Raw genomic sequence first — 24,532 nt, forward strand, 5'->3', positions numbered from 1 at the left:
CCATATCCAAGGCGACGCTGGCTAACAGGGGATGAAGTTCACAGGAGCACTGACAGCATCAGGTTTTCTGTTTCGCAAAGAGTAAACACTGCAGGGCAAACTTGTTGAGCTGTCAATGTCACATTTCAATGAGAGGCACAGAAATAAAGGTGTCTACCTGAAATAATAGCAATAGATATCCACTTGGAACATTTCAAAAGTTGGAACAGACTGAGGATGGCCAGAATCTCTAAGAGTGTAGTGAAACTGACAGCATGGCAAACCCACAATTATTATTTTCCACCTTGGTGGTGGACTGCACAATTAGCAGACACAGTATCACTTCTAAATGTCATGATGCTGATGCTTGGTTTTTTTCTTACCCTTAAGCCCAGTAGACAGAAATGACTCAATATATTTTACAAGACAGGCCACTGCGCTATTGGGTTTCAGATGAGGCTGCAGATGTACATTCATTAGAATACAAGTGAATTATTGAATAATAAAATATCAAATGTGTAATCTAGAATTACTTTAAATGCAACTAATGACACCATCTCCCTAAGATTTAGGTACTGTTGTAACTGTAGCATGAGTACCATCAAGCTCACAGACCGACTGGCCATGAGCTACTGTGAAGGCACTGTGTCCATGGTCGTCTTCGTTGTTGTCTTCGTTAGCAATTTCTTCAAACATCTTCTCTGATGAACCTATAGATTAGATTCATTTCAAATTTTATGTGTAGTTTCCTTGGGACACTGCAAAATTAATTAGCAGTTTTGAGAAATTTTGATTTTTGAATTTGTGACAAATTTCTAAAATTAGAAAAATTACCTTTACTTATAATGGGCCATATTTTGATAGCTTATATCATGGAAATTGTTAGAGATATCAATACAGTTCCTGTTGAGCACTGATAGGAACCCAGATAGCAAAGAGATACTGGGACAGATCTGGAACAGAATCGCACCCTGACTCGGCCCGAAACCGTTTGGCAGATCCGTCCCGGTGTCCAAATGCACATCGGGCCAAAACAGGTACTGCTCCACGAAACGGATCTTCTACAGAAACAGTCCAGCTCCGGCCCAGCTCCGTTCAATCACATCTAGAATATACACAAGAATCATGTTGGCCCAGATTCATATTACGATTCTGGTCCAGATCAGCATTACAACTTTGAAAGTCAGTCTTGGTTGTGTGATGGGAGACTGTTCTGGGCCGAATCCGTAAGCCAGCACAATTCCAGAACTGCTAGAGAGAGCTGAAAGACAAATCAGATGCAGATTTGGTCCAAAGTCAGAAAAGGGATGTGAGCTATAAACGGATGTAAAGGCTTTAATGCGGATCCGGCCCAAAGGTAATTGCTATCTGGGAAGTCATATATGGACTTTGATTTAATTAGTTGAGTTATCCTCCAGTGAAAGTACCACCCACTTCTATTGGGACATTGACCACAGGAGTCTAACATAGAAGCAGAATCTGACAACCTCACAAATTCAACTTGTTATTGATTCTTGATAGAACATGCTGGTGAGATACAGGAATATTGGGCCTATTTTTCCAATTTCACAAGGGAATGCATTTATGTTGTGTGTTCAAAGAGTCCTGAGATAGTAACTGCCCATATATTTTTGCAGACCTAAAATAGACTTAAAAGCAAAAACAAACAAGCAGTAAAGTCTGTGGGTGGGTGGATAATATTGATCATTCAATCTGATTGTACAACGAGCAGTGATGAGTAAAGTCCAAAAAGCTCAAAATCTTCTTGGTCGTCATCATGGATGCAATGAAGAGGATCAGAGCAAGGTTCTAATAGTTTTGGATTTTTCATTATAGTTTAGTTTTATTTAGTTTTGACTTTTTTTCTCCTCTAATTCATTTAGTTTTAGTTAGTTTTTAGAGCAGGTTGGCTAGTTTTTATAAGTTTTCATTTTGGTCTAAATGCTTAGTTTTAGTTTAGTTTTTTCATATCTTTTATCTTCTTCGCCGTCATATTCAAATAAATCCCAGACAGGACTCTGCTGCTTTTTCCCAACTTTAGTCTCCATGTTGCCAGGTAAAGTGGGGATGAGAAGACGACTCTAAATGACAAGTGACAGGAAGTGACGGACCGTGAAGTGCCGTATGGTGCCGCTAGCCAAAATTGCTTGAGGGAAATAAATCCATTTCGTATCAATCCTACATTGACAAAGATGAAAACGAAGGGGATTTTATCCATAATTTTTATATGTTTTAGTTAGTTTTGTAAACACACAATACAGTTTCAGTTAGTTATTGTTTTTTTCTTTAATTATAGTTTTTAGTTATTTCAGTTAAAGAAAATGTTTTTACGATTCTAGTTTTCATCATTTCGTTAGTTTTTGTTAATAATAACCTTGGATCAGAGTGAACGGGTCTAATGGAGAAAGTCTTTCTGGATGGAAAGTTCTATGGACAGATGTTAGCAAGGCAAGATGCAACACCAAGACCTGAAAATGAGCTCAGCAAAAAGCCCTCCTATAATTAACGTCATGCACTCATATAGTAAAGTCTTGTCAGCAACGCTACCACAGGATGAGTGTATCTCATGTCTAAGGGGAATATGTGACAATACCAAAGCTATAGTAGAGGCAGGGGGTTAAAAACAGAGCATATTCAACATCCATAATGATTAAAGATCATTCTGAGGTTGGATATGGGTTACACACATACAGGATCATCTGTTATTTGTAATAATTGCACAGGTCATCTATAAAGCTAAAATCACAAAATTACCTAGTCTCAGAGGTCCTGTGATACTGTCAATCAACATCACTGTAATTTGGTGGGATTTGTAACATTTATTTAGCCCACTGCACTGGTGGTGATAAATCAAAGTTTTAAAAGTGTTTTGCATAGAAATTAATGAGGCTCATGTCACAGTACAGCAGGGATGTTCACAGAGAGAGCAAACATTCAGAGAAGCGATATCTGAGGAGATGGATGAATGACATGCATAACAGCTACACTGAGGAACATTTTCCATCTTTCAACAGTTATTTGTCAGTGATGAACTTACCCTTGAATGATATTAGTAAATTTGAGTAAAAACAGACTGCTTAATCCTATATGAATGCAACACAACTCAAGTTCATTCTATTTTCTCATCATTTGCTTCGTCTAATCTCAACTCAACTCGGCTTTATTTTGACTTGGCCATAAATACAAATAAACAAATGAAACACATAAAAGAATGAATAAAAATGTTAGTTATTAAGTAAGTTATTATACATTGAAACAATAAAAGCCAACCTCTCAAACTGCGTTAAAAGCCAAAGAGAAGAAATATGTTTTAAGGGAGGATTTTAAAGCATATACTGCACTATAAGACCGGATAAGTAGAGTTCACTTAAAAAATTTGAGTAAACTGGTTGCCTTAAAAAATTTAAGTAATGAATAATGAAATCTGGAGTGTATAAAACTTACATGCTTGATTTGACTGGAATTGCTAGTTTGAGTACATCACACTAAATGCCAAGTTAACCCTCCGGTATCTGGGTGCGCCTTTTAGGCACACTTTGCACTTCGTGTTAAAAACGTCATATTATTTTTCACAATTTAAATAAGGTTAGAATTCAAAAGTTGTTCATTTTTGCATGATCTTTAAAATTCTGGCCACCAACTAAAATGTGCACATTGTAAACAAAAGAAAATTACAAGACTAGCATCTGTCTCCCAAGTGTGCCTAAAACGCACTATTTCTTCCATTTGATATGTATGATTAGGGCTGACCTTGATTCACAAACATAAAATCAAATTAGGGCAGAAAAATAAATCAATATATAATATTTAATAGTTTGATTTATAGGTGTGCCATTTTGGCACACTTGGTGACAGATGCTAGTATTTTTGAACATTTGACCTAGCGCCAAAAATAATCATGCAAATTAACCAATGTTGGAGTTAATCATTAACATATGCCAGGCTGCAAAAATCAAATAATATGTGATCCACTTTTTATGTAGTATATTGAAAAAAAATATTTTTTTGTGCTTTTTGCATCCAAAAAATTGGTTTGTTTACATTACAAACATGGCATTTAAAGGGTTAAAAAATGAGACAGTTATTGAGTATTTGGTATTTTTATTTTAAAAAATTTGAAAAAAGTGTAAAAGAATTAAAAACAAACTATGAAAATTTTTTTGACATTATTCCACAAGTGTGCTAAAAATGCACACTTGGTGCTTAGTAAGGGCCTTGTTGAGCGGGATACTGGAGGGTCAATTTATTTTAGAATTTGTTGAAATGTTGATGGCTTTGCTTTGTAGCATTTAAGTATGGAATTTAAGCATTTGTGAAACTCTATTAACAGTGTATTTTATAACCATTACAGAATGTCCTGAAACAAAGGAGCGACTTAGCTCATGGTGCAAGAAAATGAAATCAATAGAATTAATCATTCCACAAGAAAACAACTAACTAAAGGGTAAAACACACCATAACTCCGTTATCAAACAAGAACAACACTTCTTTTAAACTTAGAACACTGTAAATACATAAAACTATCCCAAATTACTTTGTCCCAATGCATGCTGGGAAACTTCCCCCAGATGCTCCTTCAACATGCCACCGCATAATCATTGTACTTGATACCATCAGTTCATCAGACTCAATTCCAAGTTGATTTAAATTAAAATCTTTTGCAATACACATTGTTTTGTATAATTATTCAACCTAATATATTGCAGTATGGATGGAGGTTAAGCAGGAAACTAGTTTAACATAATTTGCCAGGATAGGAAATGCTCCTAATTTTGGCAAAGCATTGAGACTATCATAATTCAAAATTAATGCTAGATGAACAGTAAAACCATTGTTCTTCGTATAGCTCTCACTCATGGTGCAGCTCTATAAAAATACAAAAACAAACACAAAAAGGTCAATAAACATTGCCATACACACATTAAGTCCGAATTAACACAAACACCACAACCCAGCTGAACCCCTGCACATAAAAATAACACATTTTCAACAACATGCCCAATACCCACAATGCAATGCGGAGATAAAAAGGTGTGGTCATGACTGAAACTTAGTGATTTAAATCCATTCAACTTAAACTTTTCGTACTTTCGACTATGTCTACAAATTGGTAGAATATACTTAACATTTTATAGTAATGGAATAAAACTTAAATCATTTAAGTACATTGTAGTTAAAGCATTTTAGTAAATACAAAGTCCTGGCTTACAGTGTGAGTGGGCAAAGGTAGGTCATTCCACAGTTTGGGGGCAGTGACTGGAAAAGCCTTGTCACCTCTCAGCTTCCTCTGTGTCGATGGGATGAGGAACAGTGAGTGATCTGCTGATCTGAGCGAGGGGGAAGGAACGTACGGCTGGAGCAGCTCAGAATGATACTGCGGTATTTAAAGGCAAATAAAATAATTTGAAAATCATTTTGGAAATGAACCAGGAGCCAGTGAATTGGTGCGAAAATTGGGGTGATATTGTCTAGTTTTTTGGCACCAGTTAAAAGTCGAGCAGCTTAACGAGAAGTGTAATCCAGCCTGTATAAATACAGAGAGTTGCATCAGGAAGGACATCTGGTGTAAAATGTCTGCCAAACTAACAATGCAGATCATCAACAATGCTTAATATGTGGTGTACAGAAGAGCAATACAGACATACAGCATCATCCTCTGAGCAATAATGTACATGTTTCATAATTTTATGTAAAAAAAAAATCTCAATTTAACCTCCTAAAATGAATCACTTGACCAAAAATAAAACTGGCGTCTGTTGTGTAGACCAATCATTTATCTGTAAAGCAGGTGTGTCAAACTCATGTTAGTTCAAGGGCCATACTCAGCCTAATATGATATAAAGTGGGCCGGACCAGTAAAATAATATAAATAATAGGATAATAACTTATGAATTATGTCGACTCCAAAGTTTTCTCTATGTTTTTGAGTGAAAAAAGTAAGATTCTGTAATGAAAATGTTTACATCTACAGCTGTACTTGAACATAACATGAACGAATATAAACACCCTGAAAATTCTTGAGAAAAATAAGTGCAATTTTTTGTAATATTGTACCAAAGTTTATCGTTTATACATGTGCATTACAACTTACAGATCACAATGGATCTACAAATACACAAAACATTTAATAACAGGCAGAATATTATCAAAACTCCACATACTTCTATTAAGACATTTAAGGTTGTTCATGTTTGTTCAGGTTATTTACTTTTTTTTTGTTGGTAAAAGGCTATTCTGTAAATCTAAACATTTTTGTATAATTTAACTGTTTTTTTTTTTTTTTTTTTTTTTTTTACAGTAAAACAAAGAGAAAAATTGGCAGTTTTCATTATTTATAGGTTATTATGGTAGTATTTTACTGGTCTGACCCACTTTAGATTAAATTGACCTAAACTCATTTTAACATCCTTGATTGTTAATATCTTCAGTGTAATTTTTCCATTTCACAAATTCATTCCTAGGGCCAGATTGGACCCTTCGTCGGGCCGGTTTTGGCCCCCGGGCCGCATGTTTGACACCTGTGCTGTAAAGTCTTGATTTACCTTTACGAACACTTCCTGTTCTGAACAGTCCTGACCTGCTGACAGTCTAGATCTCTTTGTCTTGGACTGTGAAGTATTCAAAAGGCTTAAATGGAGCTATCAGGTCAGACGAGGTGACGAGCTTGATCTATAAAACAAGCTGACTGGAGAAATTTGACAAGGTCTCATCTGTGATGTGTCTGCAGCCCTGAAGACGGAGCTGTGGGTCTGATGAAGAAATAAAATACAGCGACGGTTGAAAAAGACAATGTTTTTGTGTGGTTAACCAGTCAAGCATCCCACAGTCATTTTTCCTGACTTGACAGCTGAGTGCATCCTAGGTGATAGGAGTCTACAGGGAAAAAGAGACAAAGAGTGATACCGAACACATACCAGACAGCATGTCAATGGCAATGCTATTGTTGTTTTAATTGCCTATTATTTATCAAAAAGTGTAACAAGGTACATGATGCTGTGACACAATACCCCTCACACCTTCAAATTCATTATTTCTGACTTGATATATGCTAAAACATGCTACTGGATGAGAGAACACATGCTAATGCTTCTGGTCTCTAACATGGTCTTCTTGCCCCCCCTCAGCCACCAAGCGATGAGATGTGTGACGTGTGCGAGGTGTGGACGGCCGATGACTTGTACCCCTGCCGCATCTGCACTCGGGTCTTCCATGATGGCTGCCTGAGGGAGTTAGGATACCTGCGCGCTGAAGCCCTGCAGGAGATGAAAGATACTGCCCACACTGTTACCGGCTGGAGCTGCTACTATTGTGTAAGTTGGCAGTACAGACTTCACAGATGCAAGGTGTATGAAATATGAAAAGATTATACCGTGTAGTTTTCACTGCCAGTGTCTGATCTAGGGGGTAAAACCTGGATGACTATTTGAACACATCTCTCTTCTTTCTTTGTTGTTTTTTTTTTTTTATACTTTATTTTTTAACAAACAGACAGTAAAACAAAAAAGTAACGACATACGAAACAAGAGACGTCAACAAGCACAGACAGGGCAGTATCAAAACTTTAAGTACAACAATAAAAATGTGGGTCAATGAGTCACAATATTATCCCATCATAATAAGAGGGTTGAGTTAGTTTGTGTATTGTCCTGTTTCAGTCCTTGTCAGATCATTCACATATATTCTCATGTTGCATCCAATCATGTCCTGTAAACCTGCTGACATAATTACATCCATCATTTTCATAAACATTTGCGCACATTTTCTGGAATGCATATTTACACGTTGATAGTAAAACACACAGATGTTGATATATATGTGTATTTCTCATGAGAAAAACAAGGTGCTGTCCTATTCGGGCATCACATCTTATGGGATAGATGTCCATTTTAGCCAATAATTAGTAAATTTGTCCAAATTATGGTAAAAGGAGAAAGTTAGTTTTTCCATATTGTATATTTCTTTAATAATTCCAGTCATTCCTTGTTTGTTGGGGGTTCTTCGCTCAGCCATTTTCTTGTTATGGCTTTTTTACAGGCTGCCATCATTATATTAATCAGGTATTTGTCTCTAGAGTTGACTGTGGGCAGTTGATTTCCAAGATAAACTGTGCAGAAATCATGTTTAATCTCAAACCCCATTATTGTGTTAATCGTTTTCATCGTCCAGTAAGGCCTAATTTTTGGACAATCCCAGAAAATGTGAAAATGGTCTGCAAGGGCGTTCCCACATTTTCTCCAACAATTCCCATAACTCAGTAGACCCTTTTGCATTTGTTTTAATTTGGGCGAAATGAAAAATCTGACAATATTTTTCCAGGTGAATTCTTTCCAATGAATCTCTCTTCTTTCACTTCTTCTTTTGGATTGTTCACGTCACAGTTTTGTCTCTCGTGAGAATGTGCTGAATGCTTTTTGCAGTGGTCAGATATTTCTCTGCTTTTTCCCTTCATTGCAAGATTATTGCAGGGTTTCAGCAAATTCTTGAATCACTGATTGCAGACACCTTAGATCAGGGGTTTCAAACATAAGGCCCACGGGCCAAAAGTGGCCTGCCAAATGGTGGGATGGATTCGAATCAGAATTAGAATCAGCTTTATTGGCCAAGTATGTGAACACATACAAGGAATTTGGCTTCGGTTTTTACATTGCTCACGGCATACAGTTCTGACATGAACCCAGACAACATGTGGACCCAGACATAATATAGACAAACATTTGACTAGAGACAAAGACAACAATGGGTTGAGATTTACAGTGGATTTATCATGTAATATGTACAGAGTGCAAATTGGAGTTTGCATACAGTGAGTAGACGTGTGGATCTGGTCTATTAAAAATATATGTTTATGTATATATTATTTACAGTGGATTTTACATTGTAATATGTATAGAAAGTGCAAATTGAGATTTTTGTACAGTGAGTGGATATGTACAGGAATGCGGTCTGTAAAAATATATGTTTATGTATATATTATTGTAGTGCAAATAGAGGTTTTTTTAGTGCAAATTAGACAGTTTTGCAAAGTGCAAAAATTACACTGAAAATATTAATAGTCAAGGGTGTTCAGGGGCCACATACAACTTAATGTGATCTCAAGTAAACTAACAGCCTAGTACCCTATAAATAATGAAAACTCCAAATTTACTCCTTGGTTTAATGTGGAAAAAGTACAATTATATTATGAAAATATTTACATTTCCATACTATCCCGTCACAATAAAATGTGAATAACCTGAACAAATATGAACAAGCTGAAATATCTTAAGAAAAATAAGTGTAATTTTAACAATATTATGCATGTTACTAAATGTTTTTCTGCATTTGTAGATCCACTGGGACCTGTAAACGATGTTAATAATAAGCTGAGACATAAAATTGTTGAAACTGCACTTACTTTTTAATAGATATTTCAGGGTGTACATGGTTGCTCAGGTTATTCATATTTCTACAATGTAATTTAACTTTCACACTAAAACAAAAAAGCAAAAATTGGATTATTATTTATAGGTTATTACAGGGTGTATAAAAAACCCCCATACATTTTGAAAAATTACCTCCAGTTCCGCATTTGATAATTTTTGGAATTTTCTTTTATGGATGTTGGTAGGTAGGGGATTGGTGGATATTTGACCAAATTTACAGACCCAGGTTTTCATACATGAGTGAGTGGGGCAAATTGCGCAATCCAAGTTAAAACTGGTTTGCATGAAGTAGCGATGGGATTTAAATCCGATCAAAGGTCATGAAAGGGTTAACCCTAACCCTAACTTGGCCTGTCCATTTTCAGGCCTAAACAAGTTGAATTAACTTTGAAAGGCAGGAACAGTTGCCATGGGTAAAGAAATGAAATTGATATGGTGACCAAAGTGTTAATGCTATAACCTGGCAATTTTGGGAAAACAAGATGGATGCCCATTGTCCCCTCCCATGACCTTCGATTGGATTTAAATCCCACCGCTAATTTGCGCAAACCAGTTTTTCCTTGGATTGCGCAATTTTCCCCTGCTCACTCATGCATGAAAACCTGGGTCTGTAAATTTGGACAAATATCTGCCAATCCCCTACCTACCGACGTCCATAAAAGAAAATTCCAAAAATTATCAAATACAGAACTGGGGGTAATTTTTCAAAATGTATGGTCTTTTTTTTAATACACCCTGTATTTGCTGGTTTGGCCCACTTGAGAACACATTGGGCTGAATATGGCCCCTGAACTAAAATGAGTTTGACACCAGTGCCTTAGATCATATCCATGCTGTTTAACAAGTCCACTGTGTTGTAACTGCACAGAAACATCCACTGCCTGGACACATCAGGGTGAGAAGAGAAGCAGGTGAAATGATTACCCGTCATGCCTTATGCCTACACTACAACCTTGTTGCAGGTTATTTTCTAACTTGTCATTTGCTGTCATTCCCAGATGAAATGTGTTCAAAAATATGTAACCTTTCTGGAGGACACAAGAGTTTTCAGGATGTGGCCGAAAGAAATTGACATTAATATTGAGTCAGTAAAAAATTCAATTCCACTTTCATACACACACATAAATATGATTTTCAGAGCTTGTGAAAATCATATTGTGATTTATCACTTGCGATTTACAGGCGGTGAGGTTTCTAGCATCTCTCTTTGTTGAGCTGTTGTGCATTTGACAGCTGAACAAATAAAAAGCTACAAAAAACTGTGTGAAACTATTTCAACAAGGGATTTAACAATGTGAAGCAATACTCTTGTGAGTTGGAGGATTTTTAGCATTTTTAAAACAATAAAGCAAACAGCCAACTTCTCATCAGGAATTCAAGGTCGATGCCAACACTGATAACTCTCTAGTGATCATTGCCATGTGGAAAAAAAAAAAAAATAAAGTAAGAAAAAAAGATAATGCAATCTGTTTTAATTAAGGCAATAATCGTTGAAGAGCGCTTCTGTTGAAGGACTCTTCAGAGTGGAGTAGGGGCGTCGTTGTCTTTCCTCAGCCCTGAGAATCGAGTCCACTTGCCAAACTCGCACTGAGAGGGGAATGTTTTCACACAATCTGTGAAAGGACATTGAAGGTCCTCTGTCTTTGGCCAGCTCCTTCAGTATGTGTGAAAGGAGACAATTGTGATCAAAAACAAACAAATGTTTTATTCAAGTTGTGAACTCTGGTCCTACAATGGAAGAAGTCGGTCATTTTGTTAACACACATCAGTCAGCTGTTACAACCTCCCCCTTCTGTTGCATCTGACATTTAATTTCAAGCAGACACTAGAGGCTAGTGCAGACAGATGGACCCTGAAAGTGGATTTACAGTCAGCCTTCAAAGCACTTTGCTGCATACAGTATAAGGCTCAACGGTGGCCAATCAGATGTGGACAGCACCCTCTCTTGACAGCGGTGACTTTTTTTTGATGCCTGTTGCTAAGTCCTAGGGATACTGAAGCCTAACTCTAAATTAATTTCATGAAAACCTTGATTAAAACAGAACTGGTTCAACCCAGAAGTACCATGCTTTAATAGCTGAATATGCCCCCAATACAAAACATGCTTCCTGTATTAATAACAAGCTAACAAGCTCAACATCCAAGGGTGTATTTTTCTTTGCTTCACTAAATCTAACAAAAGCCATAAAGCATTTGCAGTTGTTATCAACATGTATGATCCTAAACAAACCTTATGAATTTAAGAAAACAGGCTAAAACACTGTCTATTTTAGAATATATTTAAGGCAGGGGTGTCAAGCTCATTTTGGTTCAGGGGCCATATTTAGCCCAATTTGATCTCAAGCGGGCCAGACCAGTAAAATAATGACTTAATAACCTACAAATAATGACAAATCCCAGTTTTTATTTTTGTTTTAGTACAAAAAAACCCCCAATTAAATTATGAAAATATTTACATTTTACAAAAAAGATGTGAATAACCTGAAAAAACAGACATTTCGTTTGAAGAATTAGTGCAATTTTAACAAAATTATGCCTCGACTTATTATTTATACATGTACATTACACACAATGTTACATAAGCATTTGGTAACAGGCAGAATATTGTTAAAATTTTGGAGTTTGGAACTAAAATTTGAACAATTTCTACAAAATTCCATCTCTTATTATTAACACAACTACAGATCACAGTGGATCTATAAATGCACCAAACATTTAGTAAGAGGCAGAATATTGTTAAAATTGCACATTTTGGGTTGTTCATCTTTGTTTTTATTTATGTATTTATTTGCATTTTATTGTGAAAGAATAGTTTTGTAAATGTTAATATTTTCACTGTGTAATGTTATTTTTTTAACTTCAAATTTTTCCATATAATTTTTCACAAAGAAAATTTATAGTTGTCATTATTTATGGGTTATTGTGTTGTTATTTTTACTGTAGATCACATTGGTCTGTATGTGGAACCTGAACCAAAATGATTTGGACAACCTTGACAGTTCAGCTTAATTTTTGCTCTTTCATCCTGCGGGCCGGAATGGAACCTTTGGCGGGCCAGATTTGGCCCCCGGCCGCATGTTTGACACCTGTGATTTAAGGTGATCCTGTGTGACTGTTAATAGGCTTATCATTAACACTGTTCCATTGTTAAGGCACAAGTACATCTGACTATAATTACAACCATTTGTTCCATTAAGTGAATGCGTTAAGTTTGACATTTTCTTCTTTGTTCCTTCTTTGAGCTGTAATCCAAGCATCTTGAGAATAGTGAAGAAGAAATATAAAAGCATAATTCAACCAGTAAGTGGGCTTTCTGTGAGATCCTCAGACTTTAGTTCTTTAATCAATGTCTTTTTTATTATTATGCAGGGTTATTCAAAAAGAATGAACCCATTTCATTATGCAGTATTTTAAAAAGGAAAAGCAATAGAAAACTCCAGCCAAGTCACAAGTATTCTACTGACAATCGACTTTTATTTCCTGTCTTACAAGTGTTCAATGTGTCCACCACCTGCAGCACGGACAACATCAATGCGATTAGAAAAATCCTCTCAGACGCGTATCAGCATATCACGATCCTCTGAGTTGATCACTGTTGTTATTCAATGTTTAAGGCAGCCATTCAAAACTTAGAAAACTCCTTTTTCAAATGGTCACTGACTCATTCCATGATGATGCTTGAGAACTGAAGCATGAAATCGGTTCATTCTTTTTGAATAACCCTGTACTGTCGCTATACAAAGGAAAGTCAAAGGGCATCAGTAAGCATTACATCTCGAACGCAACCTTTTCCTCAGCCAGTTCCATAAAGCATGTCTTAACAGTTATCCAGGTTTATTCAATCAGTCTAACCTGTCAGAATTAGTACATAATCATGATGTTGGAATCATTTGAAACTAGAAAAGCACTCGGAGAGCACAGACCTCTGCTAAGGCAGATCAGTGCCCCCTCCCCCGATCACCACCAAAATTTAATCATTTGTTCCTTGTGTCAGTATCAACATTTCCTGAAATTTTCATCCAAATCAGTCCATAACTTTTTGAGTTATCTTGCACACAGACAGGCAGACAAACCAATGCCGGCGAAAACATAACCTCCTTGGCGGAGGTAATAATCACAATTATTTTGCATAATACTTGTAACCCTCTACATTCACCTGTATGAGAACAGTTGAATGAAACTAACAAAAAACACATTATTATTATTATTATTATTATTATTATTATTATTATTATTATTATTATTATTTGATACATTATATTATTACATCTTATGATTATTTCATTACATTCATTTGACTAGTGCGCTTACTGAAACTTACTGAAAGCATCTTGTGTCCTATTATTCTTAAGCTTTGAGTTTAATGAGCATTGTTTTTTATTATTTAGGATTTTGGGATTAGGACATTTCAGTAATGGGAGGTATACCTGTCGTGTGTACAGGTCATACCTGTCAAGTTCAGTTTTTACTGACTAAAGTCAAAGATCGATATAAGTCATTTTATCTCACATCTGCTTCTTCTTCTTCCTCCTCTTCATCTTCTTATCCTTCATCATAATATGCATGTGGATGATTAAACCATTTGTAAATTGAATTTATTTATATACAGTCTAAGTGACCATTAATTGTCCAGTTTGGTTTGGTCTGGTTTGCTACTCCACCTTCCTCCCACCGTCCAAAGACATGCACCGTAACATATGGGGGGCCATTTGTAAAGTGGCTCATGCTAAAAATAACAACCATATTTCATCACATTTAGCTTCATTTAGCACATTTTTTCAGGTCACAACAATATTTGTCATCTTAGAAATATATGAAATAGTTAAATGCAAATGTCACATATAAAACTTAAATATTATATCTAAATGATAAATCTAAATAAAAATGTCAAATATAAATATAAATATAAATGTATAAAATGACATTGCCGGTGACAGGAAATACCAAAATAAAAGCTTGAGGCACTAGCACTGTGATGTCTGGGCTTCTATGCCTGCTTTCCCACGGGCCTGCACTCTTGGATTTAGATTTAACATTTAGATTTAACATATAACATTTATATTAGATTTAACATTTAGATTTAATATTTAACATTTACGTGTGACATTTAATATTTACATTTAAGTTTCTAAGATGACACATATTTTTCTAAATGTTCTAAAAGGTGACCTGAAAAAATTCACACCACTTTTTTTTTTTTTTTTTTACATGGTTTGAAGCTAAATGGCAAAATGTTACTGTTATTTTTAGCATGAGCCACTTTGCAAATGTCACCCCATAATAACAGGTTAAATGGTCAGGTGTGAACATATAAGTTAATTGTCTTTATATGTCAGCACTGCAATGAACTGCAGACACATCACCCTGTCTAGGACTAAGTGGTTCGGAGAATTAACCAATGAATGAATTCACCTTAATGGAAGTGAGTCAACTAACAACAAATCAGACCAGCCAAAATAAAAACTGCCGGCTTTAGGAAAACCTTTATACGGTCAGTTCAAGGTTCCAGTCAAGGTTATAATAGTTTTGGATTATTCATTATAGTTTAGTTTTATTTAGTTTTGACTTTTTTTCTCTAATTCAGTTAGTTTTAATTCGTTTTTAGAGCAGGTTTGCTAGTTTTTATTAGTTTTCATTATTTTCTAAATGCTTAGTTTTAGTTTAGTTTTAGTTTCTTTATATCTTTTATCTTCTTCACTGTCGTATTCAAATAAATCCCAGACAGGATCTGCTGCTTTCTCCCAACTTTAGTCTCCATCTTTCCAGGTAGAGTGGGGACCAGAAGACGACAAAACGACAAGTGACCACAAGTGACGGACCGTTAAATGTCATATGGTGCCAGCAGCTAAAATTGCTTGAGTGAAATAAATCGATTTTATATCAATCCAACACTGACAAAGACAAAAACGAAGGGAATTTTATCCAGAATTTTTATACGTTTTAGTTAGTTTGTAAACACACAATACAGTTTCAGTTAGTTATCGTTTTTTTTCTTTTAATTATAGTTTTATTTATCTCAGTTAACAAAAATGTTTTTACAATTCTAGTTTTCGTCATTTCGTTAGTTTTCGTTAACAATAATAACCTTGGTTCCAATCTACTTTAGCTCTGTAAAAGGACAACCACCACTGTGACACTGAAAATCAAGGGATAAACCTGATTTACTTTGCTAACACCTTCATGCTGCACCATAGACATACCAAGGTGTGAGGTTAACGCTGCATTTGTTGATTTCTGGGCCACATGGGGGGTATTGAGCAACAACAAAACACACCATCTGGCATACTGTGTTATCACTAAATAAGAAGGTTCTGCAAGATATTAGCAAACACTGGCATCCAGCAGATATGGGAAACACTGAGTTGTTTTTCTGCAAATATAATAAATGCATGACTAATAAACTCTCTGTTTTAAGTTCATGTTTGGTCTCTAGAAATGTTGCTTGGCTTTATGTGTACGGTTGCTGAAATTGTCTGTTTACTCTTCGGTGTTGTAAAGTTTACTTTCGGTTTTACACAACAATGCTGAAGAATCCCTTCTGCTGGTATCGAAAGAGGTTGAAGGTAACATAGAAATTACAAGGCTGGGTGATTAGTCTCTGTTACCTCTTTTACATTACATGTCCGCTGAGTTTAAAGCTGTTCGAGTAAACACCCAGTGCTGTCATTCTTCTAAACTGCAGTCTAAAATAACTACTTATGCAAGCTGCCAATGTAAGATAAGAATGCATTGTTATTATTGTACTTTTTTTTTTTTTCTCCTTAGGACCTTCTCTGTCCTCGAGGGAATATTTTCAAAACACTGTCAGTAGGTGTTTCTTGAATCCTGAAATCACCTTTGTTGAAACATGACATGAATATAAAACACGCTATTAGAATACTATAAGATTAATAGCGTCCACAGGAGAGGGCATTTTTCCTTGTTTTGCAGGTTTATGTTAGTGTTAGTAAGGGTAAACTCTGATAAGCCCTAATAACCTTACAGATTACAGATGCACGGAAACAATCTCTGGCATAGAGCAGGCCCAGCAGGCAACGTCCTGATAACAGCACGCTTAATTAAAATTCACGATCAATTTTCTGTTCTTGCTGATTTTCATCACAACTTGGAGAACGACAGGTACGTTCAGGAAAAAAAATAGGATGCTTCCTGTTGTTGTTGAGCTTTTAATTCTTTCATTTGGTATTTAAAGCTACATTTGCATGTTCAGAGAAGTTTATCGATCGCTAAAGCTGAAGGATAAGAAAGAGGATAATGCAAGGCACCATGAAAATGAAGCATCTTTATCACCTCCTACATCCTAGAAGAAATGATATATTATTGGAGGCGGAATGCATACATTTACTGAAATTATTACCTTCTAACTAAAGCCAGTTTCTCCACTGCATTTGGAACTTTTGTGAAGAACAGAATGCAACACTGTGGGAATATATAGTATTACATTTCTAGTATGTGCCACACAATAATAGTAATATGATATATTTGTATTTATGAATTATGCATCTCATCATCTATAAAACTGAGGAAGAACACACACTGTATTATATGAATTCATTTTATTAGGAAATGCCCTATTTTTTATTTTTTATTTTGTACCATACAGAGAGAGTATCATATATGCAGCTATCCAATATATGACTCTTATGTTCATTTTTACCATCCCCCAAGCAGGTATTGAGTTACTGAATTATAAAAATAGCCAGTAGTGGCATTTTTAGAGATGATTCAGCATTACTATTGTGGTGCCTCAGTACTACACTATTTCCTTCCAAATACTGTATGTTATTCTGACCTGGTTATTCTTAGTTGAAATATATCCACTAATGCTGCAGGAGGCAGTACAAAACTGTGAGAGAGTGAGCGACAGCTTGGAGGGGTTTTCAATGGTCCTTTCCCAGGGCTGGTCTACAGCCATAGCTCTCACTTAGCTTAAGCACTTTTGTACTTGGTTCTGCTGCGTTGAAATGGAATCAACCTTTAAAAAGGACACCGTGTCCCAGAATGTGTCCCTAAAGTTTTAGAGAGTGCAGGAGATAGAAACATCAGTGGTAACTGTTCCTTTTACAGTCTCACTACTACAAGGTGTTAACCCAGTAAACATATAGGATAGTATATTGATGGGTAGGTACTATGTAAATAAGTAATATGGAAAAACATCCACGATTATCCATCAACCTTGAAGAACTACTGCTGTATGTTGAATTAATGTGTAACAGAAGAAATGAAGATCAGATTCTCAATGATAGTTCTTAAATATTGGGGAAACACAGACAAAAACGAGTGCTAAATGCATTATCTGCCCCTAATGCAGTGTTTTTCAATACTGGGGTCAGGACCCCACGTGGGGTCACCTGAAATTCAAATGGGGTCACCTGAAATTTCTAGTAATTGATAAAAATTAAAAAATAAAATTACTAATAAAAAAATATATGGTGAGTTGAGAGAGACAATCCCAATCCATCAAAGAAATGACAAACTGTGAAGCTGAAACTGAAGCACTGTGGTACTGTTTATCTTTCAAATGTTCATTGTGGTCAGTTTCAGATGCTGCAGCTCTTTCATAATTCATAGTTTGAGTTCTTGTTTGTTCAGTATTAATTGTCAGCCTTGTAAATCCAAGCTGGACTGACTGTACATATCCTGACCAAGGAAAATAAAATTCTCACTTTGTGCAGTAATCTACACCTGGCTTTTCTGCCTCCGTCCACAATAATATACATTATATAGACTAAATGTCGTCTAAAATTAACGTTTGTGTGCAACATAGTATAGCAAACAATTTTAGTTTCAGCAACGAAAAAAAAATCTCCATTTGGAATGTCTGGGGTCGTCAGAAATTTGTGATGTTAAAATGGGGTGACGAGCCAAAAAAGGTTGGGAACCACTGAATTAATGTGTAACAGAAGAAATGAAAATCAGATTCTCAGTGATAGTTCTTAAATACTGGGGAAGCACAGACCAAAACTAGAAAAAGCACACGGAGAGTGCAGACCTCCGCCAAGGCAGATCAGTCGCCCCCCCCCCCCCCCCCCCCCCCCCCCCCCCGATCACCACCAAAATGTAATCATTTTTCCTTGTGTCAGTATCAACATTTCCTAAAATTTTCATCCATATCTGTCCATAACTTTTTGAGTTATCTTGCACACACACAGACAGACAGACAGACAGACAGACAAACAAACACCGGCAAAAACAAAACCTCCTTGGCAGAGGTAACGAGTGCTAAATGCATTATCTGCCCCTAATGTATATTGATAAAAACTCCCTCAGTTGCTCTAAGGAAAGACACTATAGCTAACATTAGCTATCTTATCAAATGACAAAATCACGTCTTAAACCAGTATTGGTGGTGTCTGTTTTACATGATTTACACTATTAAAGATAACATCAATAACTTATAACATATTATTGTATAACTATTAATACATACAGTATATGTCATAATAGGCAAGGCAAGGCAAGTTAATCTGTATAGCACATTTCATGTACAGGACAATTCAAAGTGCTTTACATAAAACATAAAAGCATCACAGGAGAGGCATAAAAATACATTAAAGATGAGAGAAAGTTAAAATATAAAAACATAAAAATTAAAATAGACGTTAAAATCATCAGCAATAATACAGAAATTTCCAATTGTTTCTTTTGAAATATCACTCTCATAACACTGAAAAATCAAATATACTTTAGCCTAAGTACAATGTATTCCATTCTGTGTGGTTTCACTGTTGATAATAATGGAATGGCTAACCCATGGCTAATTAGCTTAAACGTCTATCTCTTACATCACTGTTAGCCCATCATATCAGTTCCCTAATGTTGCAGAATGAAGAATCTAGTTGTGTCCAGCAGCAGAATGGATAGATGTCATAGCTGTGATTAATTATTGGGAGAGATTAGTTACATGTTTGATGATTTACAGATATAAAAATGCATGTGTGTTTGGTCCGTGGTTCAGTACATAACAGCCTAGAGCATAGAGCTACCTCACATTTCGTGGCGCCTCCAGTTTTTCTTTTCTTTTTTTTTTTTTTTGTTTGGTTTTCACAATACCTCTGCCAGGAGGTATTGTGATCACTTTGCTTTGTGTGTTTGTTTGTTTGTTTGTTTGCAACTTTATGGGAAACCACAACCATCTTTACCAAATTTTACCCACAGATAGGCTTAAGCCCTGGGACGAACGCATTACATTTTGGGCCAAGTAGGCCAAAGTTCAAGGTCACAGCAAGGTCACAAAATCTCAAATTTTCCATCATTGAGCAAATTTTCCATCACAGCAATTTTCGAAAATTCATAAAAAATTCAAAACGACTCCGATTAGCCTCCACTTTGATACACCTGTAGCTTATAACAATATCTTGTATCTGGCACAAAACTGTCCACATCCACTGTGGAATGTGGACTCTGTGGACATTTCAATTTAACATTGAAAATCCCATTTACCACACATTTTTCATTATAACTCAACAAATATTGATTGAAATTTAATATAATTTGACATACACATGACTGGTACCAAGCTTCAACTTTGTACGAAATATCGTTCCGCTCCATTCCTCTTCCATTACGCTCTGTTGGCTTTTGTTATTTTTTATGCACCATTTTCAAAAAAAATCATAAAAAATGCAATTTGTGAAATATTATGAAATTTGTTTTGCACATCCATAGTTTAAAAAGAAATAGTCGATCCACACATGCACACCGTTTGGGGTGCTTGGCGGAGGTTTGCATTCTCTGAACACTTGTTTTAGATTACATCTTATCAGGTGTGATTACAAGTTGAGATGTTAAATATCATCACAGAGGTCTGTCTGATTGTTATGGAACCAACAGTTTTTCCCAAATTGTTGTGCATTTAAGGAATTGTACCACCTCTCCCATAGACTTCCATCTAAACAGAAGAACCTCTGGTCTCCCTTCAAAAGCCCCAGGGCTGTGATGTAGTTACACCTGAAAATTGCATCTTTTATCAGAAAATCACTGTTGAAATACCATAAAATGATATGCCAAGGGCCAAAACCAGACAGGTGTAGCAACAGTTGCTACAAACAACCTAAACTGGTCACAACTACATTGTCAGTAGTTGAACTCATATTACTGCTGGGTCCGCTCAAACAAACGTGAACATCAACATGAAATAGTAAATTTGCTCACATCATTTACCAAGGGGGCTCATTTTTTAGCTAAAAATCTGTATTTTATGGAACTGTTATCCTTTTTTAAAATACCACTTGTAGAAAAAAGTTACCACCAGTTTTATTGATTGTACTTTTTACACCATAGCCATGACTCAGACATGAAAATATTGCTTGAATTTGATACTAAAATTATATCTAAAAATGTTTGCAATTTATTCAGTCTGTTGATTATATAGATGATCATTAATTTTCAAGAATTAGATTTTCATTATTTTGTGAATATTATTGATATTTATGAGCTTGAACGTTTGTGAGTTACTTTAAAAGGCCCTTGTTCACATGTCACCACAAAAATACCAATTTTTAATTTTCAAGTTACTTGTAATTCAGGTATTTGAGTGAAACTTTCAGAAAGTAATGATCTTTTGATGCATTTTGGGTGATGCATACAATAGTAAAGAGTCATCCATGTGTTACTATGGCAACCTTTCCGCGTGTTACCAAATTCTCATGTCAATAAAACAGACACTTTTCAATATTTTACTCCAAAATTTATTTTCAGCATAGTTGAACATAATATCTAAAAGGTTTTATCCTACTAGGTATCAATTTCTGTCGAGAATGGCATGTTTTGAATGTTTGCATAAAGCTTAAAAAATGTATGTCCATTTCAAGTCCACGTGTTACCGAGCAACAATTTGACATTTTTCATCCAAAATTTTATCTCCCCAAATTTTGTTATTCGTAATGTTAAGTGCTTATAAATACCTACTCAAATATGTATAATACATAAATATAAGTAACTCTGCTTACATGACAGACTGTTGAACATGAACTGTGTCCACGTGTTAGGACTTGATCGGACCCTGCTATAGTTTCTCTATGTTTACTTTTTTATTTAGTAAAACACTCTTTATTTGTGAGTCATCCAGGGTGTACCCCTAGGTAGCTGGGATAGGCTCCAGCACCCCCCCCCTCCACACACACACACACACACACACACACACACACACACACACACACACACACACACACACACACACACACACACACACACACCACACTGAAACTGACCCTCTGCCTTTAAACCATCACTAGCTGCAGATACAAGAACACCACACTCTGCGGATGAACAGCAGTGGGCTGCCATGAGAGGTGCCTGGGAGATTAAGTACATTTGCTCGAGGGCACATCAGCCAACAATTCCTCTGCTGGTCCAGGGAATCAAACCAGCGACCCTTAGGTCACAAGCTGCTTCTCCCAGCTGCCCCTGTGCCCCTACTTACCAGGCAATCTACCATAATTTCACACATATTTACTGGGTAAATACACAGTTATTACGAAACTGTAAAAAGCAATCCGGCCACAACAGTTATCCCAGTTTGAACTGTCATCAGGCGGTTTTCTTGACACATTAGTGACATCATGTAGGTGTGAATCACTGAGTACATGAATAAAGAGATGAATGAAACATATTTGTTTCTTCTTCTTCTTTGACGTTCCTGGTCCAAATGACTGATCAGCCACTTGCAACAGAGAGATTTTAACAGGCATTACCAGGTAGAAGGACGCATACAAACAGCTAATCTAAAAGTGGTGCTGACAGCAGGGAGGCAAGGTGATGGCAGTCACTGTGATCTTGATGACAGTTTAACAAAATGCAGCAGGACACCGTTCGGCACACACCGTTCAGCACTCCCAGAGGTCAAAGTAATCAGGCCATGTGGATGAATCCAACTCCCAAACACGAAAATAGAAGGGATACTAGGTAGATAGCTCAGAGTAAGATGTACTAGGGTATTTTCTTTATCAGATTTTCACCCTTCTAATCATTTATTATCACATAGGAATGTGTTTCCGTGTGTACGTTTATATCTACAGCTTGTGTTTGTGCATTTCCTTTTCGACTCCCTGAAGTGGCTGTTTCAAGTCTTGACAGGTTGTAATGATGATTAAAGATTATGTCAACAAAGTGTAAATAACTTAAGTCAATGATTGCAGAGGGATCATTAAAGTTTCATTTTGATACTTATCTTATAAATAACATGCATATATAAATAATCACTTCAGCGTCTCCTGTGGCGTCCCAGTTTGTCTACACCACATACTGGGAAAAGGCTTGGAGTAGAATTATTTCATAAATTAACATTAGATGCGGTGATATTTCATTGACGTCTCTTTAATTCGGGTATGATCTATTTATTCTGTGCTTTGTTACAGAAGCAGATGGATTAAGAATTGCACATTTGCATTAAAGAGGTATTCATTTTAGACCTAAATATAAAGTCACAGCAAGTTTTTATGTGTTTTGCTTCTTCTACTAATAATACATGCCCATCACATCACCCGAGAGTGGTTGCTAATATGGACTCACAATCCAATCCTTCTCATGCTATTGGCTAATTGCAGGAGGCTCATCTGGGACTGGCTACATGCAATTAGAGTACGCTCAGTTATTAAACACCATTAATGTGATGTACAACTTGACTGTAAAAAAAGGAACTGTGTGAGCACCATGTTTTATTAAGAGTAATCCATCATGTCATTGTTTCCTGCAGGACAACCTGAATCTCCTTCTAACAGAGGAAGAGATGTACAGTCTAATGGAGACCTTCAAGCAGTGCAAGATCATCCCAGGTGAGTTGCTAAATCAATAATGCACTTTGGTAAACTGGTGTTTGTGATGCTGTTTATTTCCATTTTATGTGCAATTAAACCTACATTTGCCAAACAATTCCATGCATACAGTTCATCTGCTAAAAAGCAACTTCACATTGCAACAGCATCAGTGGGAAAAATTCCATTATTAACTTTCAGTGTCAGTGCCTACACATTTTTAGCTCTCTAGCTACTTTTCAAATGTCCACGTCAATATTATCTACCTTCACTAGAAATTGCGAAATTTATATATTTAGATTTAGATTATATTTTATATCTAGATTTAGATAGAATTTAGATAATGTATATAATTTATAGATATACATACTTTGTATAGTCAATATAATACGTGTACCTTGTATAAGTGTGTGAACCCTTTCATCACAATACAATTCAGTCCATTTGTGGTCAGTATCTTTCCATTTGGAGTCATCCAGGGTTGTATAGTCTAGACAATATCAACCTCAAACAGACTTCCACATGATCATCAGCCATAGAGGAACACTATCTAGATAATATTCATGTGGCAAAAATGACTACTGTCCATTTTACTGTGATTTTAGTTCCCTGATGTTTCTCTTTGTCAGTGTCAGTGTTGTAGATTTTATGAACAGCTCTAAAGTGCTTCTCCACATGTACCATCTTTGGAATAACAGAGATAAGTAAATTGACATATCAGACAAGTGCACTTCGAATATGACACAGTGAAAAACTGTCCTCTGATTCTGCATGGAAGTAATGTGTTTTTTTGGTTTCTTACTTGTCCCAGCTCTCCTTCTCATTTTGAGAGCCCTTCTTTCTTAGATTCAAAGTGGGAGATTACCTAGGTCACTTAACTCAGTGGTGTTTTGCAGTAGCTCACATGTTTGACCTCTGTGTTGGAAGAGATTTCAGATGAGACACCCTGTATGACAACCAAGTGGCAAATGCCATAGAGAGGGTAGATGACAGAATAACACTGAAACAGTTTTTTTAATGCCACCTGCTGTACCTTTGCAATCTCCTGATTGAGTGTGATCCTGCGTTTTAGCATATTTGAATTCAAGTGGTGAAGAAACAAGACTTAAGCAACCTTTGGACTATGTTTTTGAGCATTAGTGTACCATCTTACGTCTTTGGTTTGTCACCAAAGTAAGGATGCAGCTCCCATACCTCTGGGTGGTCCTAACCCGGATCTGGTATAAGGCTGAATGCATGTACACAGTGAGTTGATACACTTTCAGTTTCACTGTGTAACTGCAATGACAGTAAAACCTTCCTTATCCAAATGCAAATTGACTTCCCAGATAAGTCAATTGTATACACCCTTCAAGAATCACTGCTGTTGTTGTTTTT

At 36.1% G+C, this 24,532-nt stretch overlaps 1 protein-coding gene across 3 annotated transcripts in view; it reads left to right on the plus strand.

Annotated features, from left to right (window-relative positions):
• The window catches only part of phf24 (PHD finger protein 24), a 73,101-nt gene that overhangs the window by 21,290 nt on the left and 27,279 nt on the right, over positions 1-24,532 (plus strand). For all 3 annotated transcript variants that reach the window (XM_030148976.1, XM_030148975.1, XM_030148977.1), the window contains 2 exons: positions 7,104-7,289; positions 23,098-23,176. In XM_030148976.1, coding sequence (XP_030004836.1) covers positions 7,104-7,289; positions 23,098-23,176 — 265 coding nt within the window. The remainder of the gene's footprint in view (positions 1-7,103; positions 7,290-23,097; positions 23,177-24,532) is intronic.

The sequence above is a fragment of the Sphaeramia orbicularis genome, chromosome 12 (genome assembly GCF_902148855.1).
Source record: "Sphaeramia orbicularis chromosome 12, fSphaOr1.1, whole genome shotgun sequence".
NCBI lineage: Eukaryota > Metazoa > Chordata > Actinopteri > Kurtiformes > Apogonidae > Sphaeramia > Sphaeramia orbicularis.